Source organism: Anas platyrhynchos, chromosome Z (genome assembly GCF_047663525.1).
Source record: "Anas platyrhynchos isolate ZD024472 breed Pekin duck chromosome Z, IASCAAS_PekinDuck_T2T, whole genome shotgun sequence".
Lineage (NCBI taxonomy): Eukaryota > Metazoa > Chordata > Aves > Anseriformes > Anatidae > Anas > Anas platyrhynchos.
Genome location: NC_092621.1, coordinates 79,274,625 through 79,293,471, shown reverse-complemented (window position 1 = coordinate 79,293,471; position 18,847 = coordinate 79,274,625). Strand labels below are relative to the sequence as shown.

The 18,847-nt window shown below is 41.4% G+C and overlaps 1 protein-coding gene across 7 annotated transcripts in view; it reads left to right on the top strand.

The window, feature by feature from the left end:
* Nucleotides 1-18,847, top strand: part of HAPLN1 (hyaluronan and proteoglycan link protein 1) — a 59,830-nt gene that overhangs the window by 21,636 nt on the left and 19,347 nt on the right. For 6 of the 7 annotated variants that reach the window (XM_072031267.1, XM_027446782.3, XM_038170733.2 and 3 more), the window contains one exon: nt 9,699-9,824. In XM_072031267.1, coding sequence (XP_071887368.1) covers nt 9,725-9,824 — 100 coding nt within the window. In that variant the 5' untranslated portion in view covers nt 9,699-9,724. Of the gene's footprint in view, nt 1-8,221; nt 8,378-9,698; nt 9,825-18,847 lie in introns of those variants that run through there. The other variant, XM_027446781.3, reaches the window with a different exon arrangement.

The following is an 18,847-nucleotide window of genomic DNA, read 5'->3' as shown; positions in this document are numbered from 1 at the left end:
CCTGGCAGTTTTTCATAGAGTAAGCCAGTTCCACCTTTAAACTAACTGTGCTTCCTGCCTCCCCCCTAAAATATCTTTAGGAAGACTGTGACAGTTCTTTATAGTTTAAAATTATTTAATTTCCAGTCTAAACTTATTTATGGCCCTGCTTGTACTGTTCCTAAATTTTAGCTGAAATAATGTTCTTTTTCTTCTCTGGCATTTACCCTGTGATATATTTATAGATGGCAATTATATCTTTGCTCAGCTGTGCTTTGCCAGGCCAACAAAGACAAGCTCTTTTAGTCTCCTTTATAAGATTTTCCTTTCCTCCAATCACCCCAATAAACCCTTGTCTGCCTGTGTCCCATTTTAATTGACTACATCTTGATCACAGAGGGCTGGCAGTGTGGGCAGTGTGTCTGAAGGTGTTGTCAGTGCTTTGGAGCTGGAGAGGAGATTGCCAGGGCGATGGTGATGCAGAGCAGTCACTCCTGCCCTGTGGTGCTCTCTGGCCACTCCATTGCCAAAACTTTAAGTGTCGATCGCAGCACTCAGAGAGGCCAGCTGACATACTGTCATCCACAAATTAAACTGGCGGGTATCCACTTGTTCTGCCAGTTCATTAATTAAAATACTCCATGTAAACAACTCCAGTCCTGAGATTGCTCTTTGAACTCATCAGGTGATGCTTTGCAGCAAAAATTCTTTTCTTTTTTTTTTTTTTAATTATTATTTTATTTTTATTTTTAAAGTCCTTACCTTCTTAAACTAAACTCTTAATTCTATATCCTCAATATTGATTTCCCATGATGAGTCATAGCCAATGTTTTGATGTTTTCCTGGTACCCAGGTAGGGCAGGGATATCAAGTTCTCACACAGAAATAGCTTGATGTGATCTACCTGTGGCAGAGCTGTTCTCCATTGGCTTGCTCACCACAGAGAACTATCCCAGCTTCCCATATCTATTTCTTCAGGGATATCAGTTCACAATTTCAGTTTTCAATTATTGTATTTTCCTCTTCACTCCAGTAATTTATTTATTTATTTATTTATTTATTTGGTATTGCTGTTAACTTAGTTTGAAGAGCAGAACTTCAATCACCATTTGCCAATATCAGCAGTTGGTAGATATAGAGAGCATGGAGCTTTGAATATACACTAATTTCTGGCATCCTTCTCACATATGACTGACAAAGGAAATCTGTGAAAGTCTCTTTGCTCTAAAATGGAAAGGGATATTCTTTTTTTGATTCAAAATAAAGAGCAGCTTTTAAATCCTGCTATGAGCTTGTGGTGTTCCCAGTGCTGTAGGTTGTTTGTAAGCCAAAACAAAACAAAAGTGTATGCATAATACCCTGGCAGCATTGTTGAGCAATAAGGTTTGCAAGTGTTGCCTTTATTTAGATACTGTCTTACAAACACCCACCATCTTAGAAATGTTCATTATTAATTTGCAACAGAATGTAACTAATGAGAAGTTAACTAAATGTGTGACTCAGGCTTTACAGGTGTTTCTGAGGCTTAAGACATTGGGTTGTGAAGATGTCTAAGAAAAGCAGGGGGAAGCATGGTACAGGCAGACAATTGCATGTTCATATGTTTGTATACATGTGGAAAACTGCCACGTGGTGCTTATCATGTGTGTAGTGCCTATAATCGGCCATGAAGAAGTCCTCTTCTTTTCTGGGTGTGCCAATGCAGTGGTGTATGAGCTCTCTCTAAAACCTGATGTATTGTCTTCCACAACGACCTCAGAGCAATGAAATGCTGTCAGGCAGTGTCACAGAGGGGGCTCAGATAAAGGATAACTAACTCCCCCTGCCACCTCTGTGCCCCCCAGCACCTCCCAGGGGGGCCAGAGAGGGCAGAGCTGAACTCGTGTCCCCCAGAGTCTGAACTCATGCCCTAACCTCTAGACCTTCCTCCTCTGCAGAACAACTGATCTCGGTAGAAGGTATGTTTTGCCATTGATCGCTGATTAATTCAATTAAAAAATTGTTGAAAGAATTGTGCTTTTACAACTGATCCCCATATGGGTTTGATCTGGCTGCACCCACAGCTAAGACTTTGTGACAATATCCAAGGGAAACACATATGTATCCTTGCAGTAAGAAGCAGATGTTTGATGGAGACAGTGCTGTCGTAAAATTAAATTGTTTATCTTCTGAGAAGCAGTGATTTTGTGGGGACTTGCTCTACCAACATCTAACAACAATTTTAAAAAATATGCAGGGCATTGTATCACTGTCACTATTTCCTTAGGAAACTGAGTGGCTTGTTATAGTCATTTGCAATGACCTTGGGAATGTAGACAGAGTGGTTCTTGGGCCACAGGGAAGAGGGAGGACAGGACCAAGCCATCCTGGTTGGCTGGACAAAAGGTCTCATTTTATGCTTTGCACCAGGATCCATGCCAAAAATGGTGCCCTGATGGTAATTCCTTACAGCAGGCTGGCACTGGTAATTAAGTCTGCTGTGCATCTGTTTTCTCACATAGCAGGCTCCTGCAAGGATGCAAAGGCACTGTTAATGTTTTTAATTTTCACTTTTGTATTGCTGGGACAGTCAGCTTACCTGGGGAAAAAGAATGAGAACTTCATCAAATTAAACATGGGACTGTCAGAATAGAGATATACCTCCCTCAGGTAAAACAGATGGGAACTCACCGACTTGTATATATCTCAAGGTACTGTCATTATGTGGACTGTTTTCTGGCTTTACCTTTCCAATGATTTTCATTATATTTCCAAAGCAAAAAGTATAAGCCTAAATAGAGATGCTGAAAAAACTGTCAGAACTTCCCAAATTTAATGGCCTTGCACAAGTTATCCAGGCTACCAGGAAGTACACCTCTGACAAAAGAAACACCTTGAAGAAGAAGTGTAGGTAATAGGAAGATACCCATGGAAGCAGTGAGGGACTAATGAAAAGCTAGCTTTGTAAATATGACCAAGGGTCAAGAAAAGTAAGAGGGAGAGATCAAGTTCACTTACTGACCTTCAGCAACCTGCATGCTTGCTTAAGGCAGAAAGAGGCATTTTGACCAAACAAATGTCAGAATACAAGCACAATCTAGCTGGAGACCCAGCTGTTCAGCTGGATTGCATAAATTCTTTGAGAACCCCTGGTATGCGGAGATTGCAGTAGCAACTTTCTCTAAAGAAAGGGGCTGCAAACAAGTGAATCCACTTCACAAAGCAAAAAGGAGTCACCTTTCTGTGACATTGCACTATGTTATCAAAGAACATACGATCACCTTTAAGTAAAAACATCCAGATTCCTGAACTCAGGGCATTTTTATATACCCCATTGTAAAGAATAAGAAAGAAACCTACTCAAAGCAGTGAATAACCAGAATTCCATCAATGATAGACCTTCACTGCAGTATATTGGCCTTATCTGTGCTTGAATTAAACCTGGAGTAATGAATTTTCTAACTTCTAGTCACCACATGACCTTGGGTATACTCTGAAAAACGTCCAAAGTATTGTTACCATTGTTACCCGGTGTATCTGGAATATATTTCATTTCTAATACAAGGCAGACACTTCAAAGACTGCAAAGATATTTTCTTTCTCCTTGCAAGCAATTTATCAGCATTCTTCCCAGGGAATTAATAGACTCTAGGGGATTCCAGATGTCTTTGAATGGTCATGCTGCTTTTCCACTGAAGTGTTCTGCCTGTGGTTAGGTAACTACTATGACAACCTGTTATCCAGACATTGACCGTCTGGCACTTTAGATGGCCTCAAGACTTAGACAGTCTCACAAATTTCTAAATTGCCTTAACTAATGAAGTAGCATGGGAGGAGGTCATGGAAAGCTTGCTCTAAGTCATGATAATAAAGCATATAAATGTTACCATTGTTATACCGTTAATTTTGTTTCCTTTTGCCATGGCATCGGTGAAATTTCCTTTGTGTGAACAGTTTAACTTGGAGAGCAATCTGCTGAATATGTCTTGCCTTAGTTCTGTCAGCCTGGGGGACTTTTTGTCTGAGAAGAACCTTTCTTCTCAGTAATTTAAGTGAAAACTGCAATCTAGACAAAAGTGTAAGGGCATATCAAGGCTAGAAGTGGATTTTAATTTGACTTTTCTAAGTGAGGTCTTAGTCTGTAGCTGGGACTGAGTATTTTACCATTGCCTTTGGAGAACAAAAGTTCTCTGGAGGACATTGTGAGTACTTATAAAAGGCTAGGTGCCTTGCAAGAGAAAGGCTGATGTTGCTATTGCCTACTTCAGATGCCCACATGGCATCAGGAGATCTAAAAGAAGCATGCTGGAACTACCAAGGTGAGTCAGAAAGCTGGCACTGCGCAGTCATGGGGAGAACAGTACTGGCTTTCTAAAATCTTGTTTGCCACGCTGAGTGGAAAGCTGCCTAGATCTAGCCAGAAGAAATGCTAATCATGAGAGGCACTTTCAGCCCCCTCCTGTAAGGAGATGCTGAGACAGAGCTGCACTTTAGGCACCTCTGTCTCTGAGTCCCCTTAAAGTCCTGAGCACTGCATCCCAGACTGAATGAATTGTGCCTGTACCTTGCTTGCAAACCAGTCTCTTGTTAGGCCACTCAGCCAAAGAGGCCGTGCAAGGCGTGCCCTCTGCTTCAGCTTGCAAGATTCAGGTCCACAATTCTCACTCTTCCAGAAGCTGTACTGCGAGTGAAAGAAATCGTTCAAAGACAGGAGTACACCAAAGGCATCCTAGGTCAACAAAATACCAGTCTGCCTTCCGCTGATGGCATTGGCTAGAAATGCACTAACTGTATTAGTTGTTAATTAACAATATTAGTTGTTTGGACTCCTAAGTGAAATTTTACATACAGACAAAAATAATTCACATCTGAATCACATTTTTATGGCTCAGCCCAGCTGCGTAAACCTAGGTGTCTACATGCGTGTAGAAGGTGTGAGCTTCAGCAGACTTTGGCCAGCCATTTGACACCAGAAGTCCATGTCTACTCAGCTAGACTGCAGTACTACTCTACTCCATCTTCCCAATTTTAGGAAAGGCTACAGAGGAGAATGTATGAGTACTGTCTAGGTTGATTTTCATCATGTTCTGTTATCTACCAGTGGTGTCTAAGAGTGAGAGATTTTCCTTATTTGTAGCTGACACCCTCTCCCTGAAAATACATATGCTTTATTTTACTAAGTTCGTTTATAGTGCTGAGCACCAGTTCTCAGATGGAACAGATCTGCAAAGAGAGAGCCTGTAGTGGCTTGTATCATATAATAGGTTTGTGCACAGTTGTGAATAGTCCATTGATTTGGTGGTTATTTCAACATTAAACTACTTAGACTGCTTTTACTAATTCTGTTACCCATTTTAGATGCCCTTGAATGCTGCTGGTTTTCATTGTATAAAATACTAAGAAATCCACAGAAAGACAGAGCCCTTAATGAAGAAGGCCGCTGTGTCTGTCCTAGGAGTTAGATGTTTTTTCTGTCCTTGTGCACTGGTAACTCATTTCCTTCTTCAGCAAGGTATCTCATGTCATCTGCCTCTCTTCCTAAACCTTCTTTGCACCGTAGAGCTATGCACTTGAGTACATGGCATTGTATCTTGCTGCAGTACCCTTCTCTGTGGTTCTTGTGGTCTAGGTAGCAGTAAGGCAGTTGCAGTCCTGCATGATCCAAAGCAGCATTTTGTGGCATTTCCCCAAAAGCAGCCCGTTCTTTGCACGAGTTAAGTCAAATCTTACTCAAGCACTCATCTTACCAGAGTTACCGTGTCTGCAGCTGAATCAGAGGAGGTGATGGTCATATTGCCATATGCTCTTGAGCCGTTGTGAATTCAGGTTTCCACAGGTCTTTCCTCTCAGGGGCACAAGCACTTGATATAGGATGTCATCACATCTTAATAAAAGATAAAAGTTAACTCCTGTAATCAGAGGTATTCCCATGGCCTTTAACTACTGTCAGGGAGAGCATATTGAGCAATGTAGACCTTTGGCCAAACATTGTGGATGCTCTCATGTTCTGCAGCTAAAAAGTAGTTGTAGTAGTAAATAGGAAATATGTTTTTGTATTAAAAATAGGGATTGATGTGTGCCTTTATTTGCATTTGTCACTCTTCCGTTCTTCGTTGAAATGCCTCTTACTTACACAGTCATTACTTGAAGGCATTCTGCTGATTTTCAGCATAGTACATTAAAATGCAAACATTGGTGCTTTATCACCTTTTAGATTTGCCTGTGGTAGATGAATTATGGTTCCGTAAGCATAACAAAATGATGGCTAGTATGAGAGTTTCAAATTTTATCTAAGAATGGACAGGTTTAGAGAAATTAGAAGCTGAATGCACAGACATCTTGACCACTGCCCTAAGCCTTATGCTCCCCCCTTATAAACTGCTATTCAGCCTCCTTCTGCCCCTGTCTAGGGAGACAGCAGATTGATACAGAAAGATGTAACAATTGAAACCAGCATAAATTTCTTGAATATGACTATTCATTACCACTTTTTACTGAAAACTCACTGTCTTCCAGCCAAGACTTTATTAATTTTAATGTGAAAACATCCACACCTATCATTTTTCCCCTGAGGTCTTCAAGGCTGTTGCAGAAAAGGAGCCTGACTGCCGTTACTTTGGCTAGAGCTGAGGATGTAAATTTCTTTGGCTAATTGCTTTTTGGATAACCTACAAAACACTAAGGCTCAGGTTCCTGGCCTGGTGAAGTCACTTTGCGTTGCCTTGGCCGTGTGCCGCGTCTCCCATGGTGGGGAGTGCCAGGAGGAATGTGGGGCGAGCTCAGGGTGTTCCCAACTGGAAACACCATAGGTGGCAGTGAATGGGCTGCTCGCCTTTAGCAGAGGCTGGAACAAACGGGACGCTTCTGCCCAGTTAAAAGTTTGCTCTGCATTGATCGACCTCAAGCATAAAGTGTTCAGTGACTTTGGAAAATATGCAACAGGTAAATTTTACAAAAGGTGGGCCAAGCATTTGCTCCCCCGTTAGGTAGTCTTATAGTTCTTGCTGGTTTTGTGCAGTCTGAGGCAATTCAGAGAGAGATGCACCTGAGCAGCACAGGTGAGCTTCACCAGAGTGAAAGGAAGCACAGACACACACACACACACAATAACTGCGTGTGCCTGCCCCTCTACCTCCTATGAACACATCAGGCTGCCCTTTCTGTCCTTGGCTATTATGGAAAACCTGAAGGCCAGACACTGTAAACTTCGTCTATTCACAAAGCTAAGGTACCACCATCTGGAGTATTTCACCCCAAATTCATGTCTATCTGTACCCCAGAGGTTGATTTTGTGCCATATCCATGGCCTCTGACCAATGCAATTGTTCAGCTGCATCCACAGAGCTGAGGAAAGAGCAGGTACCCAGAGTCCAGCATTTACATGTCTCTCATCCTCCTTCTGTGATGCTGTCACGGAAAGTTTTGAGCACAGGGTAATATTTGTCTCTATTTGAAGGGAACAGAAATATCTCAAAAAGCTGTATCTGGCACCTTCAGTGCAACAGACTGCCCCCAAACAAAGCTGTTCTGCAGGTCAGCATCTCAGGGAAACTCCTGCTAGGTGGAGAGCTTTTCCCCATTGCATTAAGGTGACCTTGACAAAGAAGGGGCCCATGCGTGGAGTTCTCCGTTTGTGTAACCAGGAGGTGTGTCTTTATTCCACGGTGGAGCCCTAGTCCCTGTGCATGCGTAGTTTAGGAGAAATGGGGATGCTGCCCCCCAAAATAGGGTTGTACTACCAGTCCCCTGGTTAATTGGCTGTTCTGTTTCACTGGTGCCATGGAAAAGAGCAAGTTTGTGATGATAGAGGCAAACCTTTAATGAGATGGTAAGGTGCTCCCCAAGCAGGTCTGCAGAGCCCCTGCAGGGTCCAGGAGCTTTTGCATCCAGCGTAGGCTCCAGGCTGCAGATTGGGACGGGCACACCCCCACAGGCTCTGCGTGGGCTCTCCAAAATCAAAGCTCCTTTGTTACCCGGACTATTTCCAAATCAACAGAACTCTCACCAACCAATGAAACAGAATCGTCAGTTGTTAGTCAACAGACAAAAATAAGTGAATAAAAATGCTTCAGACCTGCAGCATTTCCACCTTTTAGAGCAAATGTGCCTGGTGTGGGGTGTGTGAGAAAAAGAGCAGCGTGGTTTTGCTTCACGCCGGTGACCCCCCCAGTCAGCACAGGCTCGGGCTGGTGTGCTGCAGGGGGAGCCACATCTGCCCTTGCTCTCCCGAATGGAGGTCATCGGGCTGCCAGGCTTTCCAGGAAAGAGGGAGTGGCTGGGGAGCCCGGAGTTTCTGAGCTGGACCACCTGGAAAGCAGCATGCAGCAGTCACTTGTGCTACCTCTAGGCACTCCACTTAAGGGATGCTGAACGGGCACTGAGCTCCCACCCAAACTCGCTTGAAGAAATGGAAGGGCAGGCAAGTAACATGCATGTGCTGTTTGAATAAAAGGCAATAGCATTTCTGCATTTCGGATGGTAGCAGAGGCTGACCAGGTTCCAGTATTTGGACCTAGATTTGAAGCTTGTAGGTGCTGGCATATGCTTAAAGACTGGGGCAGCTTGGCAAGTTCAGACTCAGCCCCCAGCTCTGACTGAGAGTACCCTGCAACTCTGATGTGCTTCTAGCTCCGAGAGAGGCACAACAAAAAAGATTACACTTCTCTGCATTAGAGAGAAAGCATATTAATAATGCTGTCCTTACTTCAAGAGTGGGGAAAAAAATACTAGTCTCTTGAAAGGCAAAGTTGGGAAATAACTATCTCTTATTTCAAGAAATAAGGGTCATTAAAATTACAGCTATAAAACACACATCAGTCTAAACCCTCCATATAAAACTTCTTGTCTTTTATGCCTCCTTTTCTGTTTCAGGTCTTCATTTGCCTAATTACTACTCAGAGGCTGGCAGAGATTTTCCCTGCAGCTCTCAGCTCTGCTGACTGCAGAGACCCTACCTGGCACACTAAGTTAGTGCGTCAGCATTCTAGGTAAAAATGAATGAAAAATCAATCAGGGCAGCTGCAGTGGTAGCATATACAACTCTAACCTACTTTGTGCATGGTTTCGAACATTTCATTGTGTATTTAGACATCTTTTAAAATGGTAAGAGGGTATGAAATAAAATAGACCTTTCTATCAGCCTCAGAAATGTTTTGTCATCTTTCTTGCTTAGCTTAAGCAAACTTATCACCCTGACTGCTATGTTGATTTGCAGTCTTCCCTGAAATGCCAAAACCTGTGAGAAGATTGTTTTTACCTTAAAAATCTGCCAGCAGCAGATTGCATCATATTGGAGTACAGATTTAGATATAGCTTCAGTTGTTTTAACTGTATTCCTGGACCAGAGCTCGAGTAGGTCTGGAAATGCAAAAGCACACTAGAACATTTTTTGAAACACCAGTACAGCTTACATATGGTGCTGCAAGGGGTTTAGTTTATAGATATCTGTGTGTGTGTGCGTGCGTGTGTGTGTGTGTGTGTGTGTGTGCTTTTGTTCTTTCGTGTTGTATTTCTGCATAAGCAGAGCTAAATATGGATTGCAAGTTTCATTTAATCAAAGTCTGTGGTTAAAAAGGTCCAGTCTTCATGACTAAGAAATTTCTAACCCATTCTTTTTGAGCTGAATGGGTTAACTATGTTACAGATCCTTTAAAAGATCATTGCTGTAACAAGTTGTGCAGTCCAACACTGTAAAGGTTTCCAAAAATTCACAAGCCTCTTTGTATGTGCTGCCCTTACAGTGAAGAAGATTCTTTTGAGTATAAAGATGACGAGTCTCCTCTTTCTGGTGCTGATTTCTGTCTGCTGGGCTGACCCTCACCCTGACAACTCAAGCCTGGAGCATGAGAGAATTATTCACATCCAAGGTAAGGAAATACATGAGAAAATACCAGTATCTGCAGATTGCTCAGGAAGACAGAATGATGTGCTTAATGATCCTTATTCTTTTTTATTTTTTGTTTTATTTTGCTGCATGTTTTAAAGTACTGCAACCTGTGACCAGAACCTTTACTTTTCTTGTTCTATTTCATTATTATTACTCACAGAGAAAGTAAAAAGGCAAAAATCAAATTAAAAAAAAAAAACAAACACAAACAAACAAACAACACAATAACAAGAAAGTTGCACTGTTTAACAGCAATTAGTCACAACCTTGCAAAGATTAGTGAGTAAAGGACAGCTTGTTTTAAGATGAAGAAGAAAAGCATACATCCTAAAGTAATAAGTAACTGCAGTGGGCTGGAATAACTACTTTATTGTGGAATATTTTTCATTTTATGAGACTGCCATACATAATTCTTCACATCACAGAAAATTACTGCTGTTTATTATTTAAAAAGGCTTAGCACATCTGAGATCATAACTGGGCAATTTAAACATCAGGAAAAAAAAAAAAGTAGCTTACCCAGAAAGAAATGTGTCCTTTCTCATACCTTTAATTCACACCAAGTATTATACTGCCCTTCTGCATAATCCTGTTTGGTTTGAATCCTAGAGCTTATAGCTGTAGCAGGATTTGAGTCTGCAGTACAATGCAGCTGTTTTTTCAGTCCCAGCTTCAGTCGTTGAGGGTCATCCTGTATAAGAAAACAGCAAAGATTTATGCAGGAAGGATAGGCAGAACTAACAGGGATATTCCTGCCTTCATTTATATGTTTATTGAGGATGACTAAAATTAATCTTGCAAAATTAAGAAACACAGCACAAATTCTCCTACCCCCACCCCCAATTTTGATTACTTTCTCTCATCAGCTGGCAAATTATTTTATTTGAATTTGTATGTAAATACGACTTACCAAGTTAGAAAAGGATACTAAGAAAGCCTGAGCATTTAGAAGTTTCCAGGTAAGTCACAGAAGTCAAAGGCATGCTGCACCTACTGAAACAGGCACTCATGCTGTCAAGGTCAAATAAGAAATAACAGATAGCTGGTTTTCCTCTAAAGAAGCTTACAGCATGAAGGTATACACAATGAATGTGTATACCAAAATGAAGAAATATCACCATTGTGAGATGGTAAATGTTCCTTCCCCAGGGTTAATTTCAAATTTGACATTCATGTCAACTAAATTTATAATGTACCTTGTATAATTCTGTTTCTTATCTCTGAAATTTACTTACCATGTTGGGAGAAGAAATTATTGGAAATAATTAAACCAAATCAAAATTAATTTTCCTTAATCTGTGTATCCTAAACTTTCTTAGTCAGAAGTTTATTTTAGTTTAATTTGCAAGTCATACATGTTGCTTCTTACTAGTCCTTCAGGGTGTGTACAGTGCAATTTGCAAATGCAAATAGTTCACAGATGAAAAAAGTTGCAAGATAGAGCATTCTCCCTACCCATGAAAACTCAACTCTTCTGAACCTTGAGAGCTCATTCCTTCAAGGAAAGCTGCATGATGCTTAAAATCAAGCTCTGCCATAACCTTTGCTGATCAGCTGGTTTGGGCTCTGAAATACACAGACCACAAATCAAAAAGAATTAAACTGTTCAGAACTTGATATTTCTACTATTAATTTCTTCATTCCTCTCTGCATTGTGGAATCACAACAGGCTAGGGATTTCACTCTGCCCAGTGCTGCATAAACACACAAGATGATCTACACCTGGAAATGAGCTGCAAATCAGGGAAGTCTGTGGAACACATGTTATGGCTTCATACAAAAGGCATTTTGTATTATATTAAGGAGTATAGCATTGAGTAGGTGAAATCCAAGGGATCCAGAGCTAAACTCCTCTTGGATCGCATGTTTTGGAGTGACAAAAGGTACAGATAGATGTTCTGTAGTCAAGTACACAGAGCTAAAAGCATCTCATGAGGCAATGAGCTAAACTGTGTTCTATTCCATTTTTTTTACAGCATCTAACATCCCATAAAGTTACTTTTATTTTTAAACAAGCTGGGTTTCAAGCCTTATCACTGCAGGGCAGTTTTAGACCCTATTCTGACATGAGAGACATTCTTCTAATTCTACATGCTTGCTCACAGCCACTGAACAGCCTTATGCTTCTCCTAATATCCTTATCTTCAAATAACTCTCTTTCTTCTTTGATGTTTGCTTTAAAACATCAGTGATTTACCAACAAGTCTCCTCACAGCTACCATGTGAATAAACTTTTTCAAATTAATCCCTGAGTGTATATTCTCCAGTTGCCTGATGTTAGTTGTTCATCCATACGCTTGTTGTTTGAATCCAAATTTCTTGAGTGTGCACAGTCAGGATTTCATTCCAGATAAGATCTTAGGCTAGCATCAGTATTTTTACTTTCCTGACAACAATGCTTTGCCTGTTAGACCTGAGGTCAAATCTTCCCTCTTCCTGGCCATGCTGCAGTGCAGATTGATAGTCTACTGTGTTAGACAATACTTAGCAGTTGTTGTCCCTCATTATCACTTGCAATTAACAAGTGCAAGGTTCATATCAATAATTCTTCACATTAGGCCTCAAAAATCTAGGTTTTGTTGTCCGTATTAAATTTTGTCTCTTTGTCCACCCTTTTTCTATCTTCACACGTTCTAAATACCTACCCTTCCTCCTTCAATGTGGCTATATACATCATGTGAAACATTACTCATTCAATAGTCCCATTTACTTATTTAACTTACAAGGTAAAAATAAATAAATAAATAAAATTGAAATATTAAAGAGTCTTAAAAATGATTCTGGAGAAAGTTGACTGTTTTTTTTTTTTCTAGGCCAATCATTTATGCTATAACCCAAGCAATTGCAGTCTCCTCTTTTTAAATGTGTAAAGTTTTTACACATTTAGCAAAGTTTCCATCAAACACCTGTGTTCTCCACCCTCATTTCCTATATTTCCCAAATCATTTCCCTGAAATCCAAGCAATCAATGAATCCCATTTTCCTGGCTGTATATATTTAGTTTTATTATATGATTGATATAACATTAATCTGACACCCTTTGGTCAGAATATGATGCATTTTATCCATGTTCCTAGTGATTTACTCTAATTCTATTTCTTCTTCAATAATTTTTCGTCAAAAATTTTCCTAAAGTCCTGTTTGCTGTTGAAGTCAGACTAATAGGCCTGTTAACAGTTAAATTACTCTCCTTACATATATGTATATGTTATGTTGCTGTTGTGCAGAAACATATGGTACTATTCTTGTAGTGCAGTGACAGGCTACACTACAGTGCACTGAAGTGATAAGCAAGCTGATATCTCCGCCTTCGGGTTTGCCATACCAAGTGCCAGTAGTAACGTCAGTACTTCAGATGGTGAGTTCCTCCACGCTTTTCATTGAACAGACTATATTTTCTTAGCTCAGGTTTCATCTTTACATTCTTATTTTGTATCAGTGCACTCATGTACTTTAAACTATATCCTGCTTTCAGAACATCAAAGACAACCTTACTGAAAACGTAAGATATGTTAGTTTAGCACTTGCGTCATTTCTCTGTTGTCTTCCATCTCCAGCTGTGTGGTCACTCCACACTCCAAAATGAACCTATGCCTGCTCAGAAGACTTTTTTCATTGCTGCAGGAAAATCTTTCACAGTCCTTCCTGACATGTTTTTGGTCTGTGTACTAATGCAGGCGGCCACTTCATCACCTCTTTCTTTTACTTGGCATTCCTGAAGAGCCACTGATTAATACCATCTTCTGGTCTGACGGCTGTTACAACATGCTTTTGGCTCCCTTAGCAATTCTGTGTCAGGAGCCAGGAGATCTGGCTAGTTGCACCACTTTCCTGCCCTCCATTAGTATAAAAACTCCTGTTGTCTCTCAGACTTAGCAGTGCAGTAGGCATAGATACCATGTTTTCCCATAAAGTTTTCCCCCGGTTTCTTCCCTTAGAGTTTTTCTTATCAACAATTAGTGTCTCGGTCACGGAAGACTAGTAATCAGTGAATTAGCAAATGTCCATCCATAAAGTAAGTTCCAGGCTGAGTGTTTTCCACTCTGAATATCCTCAAAGATTCCTCGCAGCTACACGTGATCTATGTAGTCTCTGTTGGTCCGTTCCAAGCAGAAAGATGTCAGTACGAGTTGTCCAGATACACATCAGCCAAGACTGGAGGTCTTTCAGGATCCTCTCCAGCCAGAAATCTCTTCTTGCTTCTCATGAGCAGCATGGGTTTCTGTTTTTTCAGCCTTTCACGGCAATAGGCCATCCAATTCTCTTCCCTTCCTTGGTTAATACAGTGAAACAAGACCTCAGTCCAGTTTTGCATCTGCTAGATGGTTTTTCCCCATACCTTTACCACCAGTCTTACGTTTTTGCTTCTTTCTCCTGGCCCATTTCCTTTGTTTATATCTTTTCTCTTGTGGTTTTATTCCACTATCAAAGAGCAAAATTTATGAAATATCTAAAGCTGCATTTAACTCTTCCTTGACTTTATGTTCTTTCCTGAAGCTTGTAATGCATTTCATGGTTTTGGTCAGGCTGTGCTGTTATCCCAGACTACTTAGCCAAATCATCTTTTCAAGATAGGCTTTACACCTTGCTCTCTGCTGGTTTGTTTGCATACAAGTGTCCTTGCACTTTAGCTTTTGTGTGATAAAAGCAAATGAGAAAACTATGTTTAAGTGATGTGTACTCTCCTCCCTACCGCCACAAAAACATATGTACACCTTAGGGTACCAACTCTTTAGCAATGACAACAACAAAAAAAACACAACACAATCCTAACTGAAATCTCATGTTATTGTGTTGTATTTCCTTAAAATTTCTTCATACTTTTGTTGTCGTTTAGGACAATTAAGATTACCCCCAAATCCATCATGCGGTCTCTTATAGTTGAGCTGCTTCTTTCACATCAACACAACTTTCTTTCCTCTTCATAGTGTGGCATATTGAAACAGCATGTAATAGAAATATCAGCACGGAACAACCTCACCTGCTGTTGGCATCTCGGTTTTATTAAAGGCATTCAGGTCTGCTTATTAGGCCTTACATCTAGGTCTGTTACATTACTGGTGCATTGTAGGTACCAGTGTACTCGTGTCATGAAAAATTATTACAGAAGCAGAAGGTTTCATATTAAACATCAATTTAAATTATTAATTTGCCTTCACCATGCTACATTAGTGTAATTTCCCATGCGTAACATTTAAAGGTAATTCAGAATCTCCATACCGTTTCTGTGTGATATTTTGTTTTTTTCTGTCTTAATGCCACAGCACCCAACCCAAGAACGTTTCCTTCCGATCAGAAAAGGTACTGAGACAGTGCCATGATTTCTGCTCTACTCATCCTCTGCTCCCTCTTTTGGGGCTAACAAGTGCTGAAAGGTGGTGATACTAATGCTAACTACTTGGTGACTAAATTCTGCTCCTTTGCCCTGCTATCAATGCAAAATCAGAACTAACCCCAAATTTGGGCAGTAGCCATAGGGCTGAATATAGATTTAATGCCAGGAAGTTTATGGAAGTATGTCAAGGAGGTAGGTCCCACTTGAGAGAAAACGTGCTTGCAGCCAGATCTTCATGCAATTTCTTTATCTATACTGAAATAAATGCACATTTAAAGTATATTTAAGGTATAAGATGGCAGTAGTTTAGACGAGAGAAAGTCTGCTATTTCACTGCTGTTTTTCTTGCAATGCTAGGATTACTAGAAACTTAAACTTGAGTTAATACAGCCCCTTTAACATATTTCCTCCCATTCAGTGTGAATAAGTGAGATCAGAGGAAAAGCATAATCATAGGGGATTATTTTTATCACAGAAAATATTTTTAAAGAAGCATAGTACACTAACAAGACATGCTACTTCTATAGAAAGAGTAAGGATTTTTTAGCATGAGAGCTATGCTGAGGTCCCAGATACTAGTACAAGAAAGCAAGAAACAACTCTATATTTATTTAAGCCAGCAAGGCACAATGATATTAACTTAATGGTTTTCCTAACAGTGTGGAACATCTAAGCAATACATGTTCTAACTGACAAAACACATCTGTGAAGACTTCTAAGGGCAAAGAAAAAACGCCAACAGGATTATTTTTATTCTAAAAAAAAAAAAAAAAGTACTTTTTCCCTTCATTGCTGCTCTGTAAGTTATTCCATTAAAATATGGGAATAATCAAGTTCTGTACCAGGGTCAGCATGAAATTCTGGACAGTTTTGATGTATAATGTGAATAAAGTTGTTTGCCATGGGCTGCAGCCTGACTCATCCTTCCTGCCCCACACCGTGTTCCTTGCAAACCTGGCTTCCTCCAGCTGACTATCCTCCTGACTGCAAAAGCCAGTTAAAAGAAAAGAAAACAAAACAAAACTAAGCTAAAAAAAAAAAAAAAAAAAAAAAAAAAAAAAAAAAAAACCAACAAGCAAACAAACAAACAAACAAAAAAGACAATAAGCTAGCTGGTGTGACCAAGCTGAGGGTCGTAGCAATGTGAGAGCAAGTCCATTTGGTGTCCCTGAACTGGGAACCGCACTGCTGCAGTCAAGGCAAGGCATGTACAGAGTAAGGATGATAGGAAGAGCACTGCTGGTGGCCCAGCTGTCAGACATGGGAGAGGGAGAGCAGAACAGAGGCTACAGCAGATACCCTTTCTCCTCCAGTGTTTACCTCCTTGGTTTGGCACCACTGAGGGACAGCAAGGCTAGCGCATTTTGAAGTGGTGTCTGAGGCTCTTGTGTGGCCGTGCATCTGGTCTGTCTCATCCCCAGACAAGGCCCAAACTGTCCTGTTGGAGGCAACAGTTTAGCGAGGCGTTATCTGTGGTTTGCAGAGTTTACAGTTGTTCGGCCATTCACCTCACAACTTCTCTGATGATTCTTCTGAACAAAGTAGTTCTGGGGAAGAATTGTTCTTTTTTAGCGCAGCGCTCACCCCATCTCCCACCATCCGGTCACCATGTCACAACACATCGGGGCCCAGGGGATGCTTCAGCCTGAGAAGAAGCTGTGCCTCCCCCTCACTCCTCAGCCTCCCATCTCCTCCATCCCTGGCTCTTACTGGAACACAGCTTCAGGCACCCCTTGAGCAAAGGGCCTCGGGGCAGGTGGGTGGCAGCCCGGAGGGACACGGGGTTGCACGGGGATGCTGGCACCTGAGACAGAGGTGACAGTGCTCCAGGCAAGGCTCCAGCCCTCGCTGGGACAGGCGAGCTGTTGTTAGAAAGAGCTAGCGTTAACAACCTGAGTCAGACTCTCCCTCCTGTCTGCTAATATTTATTAGCTTGCCTGTTTCAGTGTAAAAGACACAACATAGCTGAGCTCTGATTCAGGTTTCTCAGCAGTAACCACCCAAAAGCACAACATTCTTCCTCCCAAGGTAGACAGAAGTCTGTGGGACTTCTTTGTCCCTGATGGAAACTGGGAAAGCAACAGAGAAGCCATCCTGGCTGCCTTCCCATTCTTCCTTCTCCTCTTCCGATGAAAGCAGGGCTGGCAGCTCTTCCCATAGTGCCCTGCCATCTCTCTCCTCAAATGCTGCCCTCTTATTGCCAGCACGAAGGACAAGAACACCACTTGCATGGGGTGGGGTGGTTTAAGCAATTTCACTAGCTAGGAGGGTCTCCTATCTTACTAACCCAGCTTGCAACACCTGAGCTTGTTCATTCTGGAGGAACCTTCTCTGGCTAGGCTATCCTGTGCGGTGATGCTTTTGACACAGCATATCCTGGCAAAGGATTACATGTTCAGGATAGCTTATTTTCTTATGCAGATGCAGGTTCATGCTCGACTGGCTTGTCTTTGCAATTAGCAATAGAACTAGAGGGAATGGCCTCAAGTTGCACCAGAAGAGGGTTAGGCTGGAAATTAGGAGATCTTTCTTCTCAGAAAGAGCAGTCAGGCATTGCGATGGGTTGCCCAGGGAGGTGGTGGTGTCACTGTCCCTGGGGGTGTTCAAGGAAAGGTTGGACGTGGTGCTTAGAGACATGGTTTAGTGGGTGACATTGGTGGAAGGGGGATGGTTGGACCAGATGGTCTTGGAGGGCTTTTCCAACCTTAATGATTCTGCGATTCTTTGTAATCAGTTATGTGAGGTCGGTAATTCTTTTCTAGCAAGCTGAGTGCTGGTGATTGCTAGCTTCAGTCAGTGTCTGTACTGACAGAGGACAGCAATATCTACAGAAGCACTGTGCTTTGCTAAATCGATTTTGTATGAAAAGAGAGGCAAGAGTTACTGAAAGAAGGAAATACTCTAGCATTTGGCTACATGTGCTGGCTGCCACCATCAAACCTGTGCTTTCCAGGGCTTTCCCAAGGCAACACAGCCTGTCAAAGAAGCCCCAGAGAGACGAGGTTGGAAGCAAGCTGCTCCAGCTGACTATCCTAAACACAGAGCAGCATCAGCAGTAGTGACCTACTACAGAGAAAAGGGAGCAGGGAATCTGGGGAAAGGGTAAAGGAGGACAGGAGCCTGTCAGCTAAAAATGGGTTGGTGTGAAAAGTCAGATCAAAACATTAAAGATAAAATGGTGACAAGTTTGAAGGATATTGGTTAAAAAAGATGGGGGAAAAAAAGCTTGAGATGATCAGGAAAGAGGGCAGAAAAGGACAGGATTTTATGGTTTTGAAGACAAATTGGACTTTCTGATGTTAGCAGAAGTATGTCAGCAGAGGAGCTCGAAGGTTAGAATAAAATACACAAAGAAAACAGGCCATTTTAAATTACGCTGACACTTCCCGTGTCCTTATAGACAATGCTGTTTGATACTGTAACGCTTTTCCTGTTCTGTGAGAATGATTTGCTGCATCCCATATCATTAGAGGCTTTGCCTGAATAAGCTCAGTTCGCATATATAAACTGAGTTACGAAAAGAGGGCAGTGCTGATTGACAGCTCTGGAACAAGCCACAGGGAAATACAGGGTGCTTGCATCAAGCAGTTTTCGGATGATAGCATTCATACACCAACTCTACAACCCTACTGATATATCACTGCACCTCTATCATTATGACTATGGAT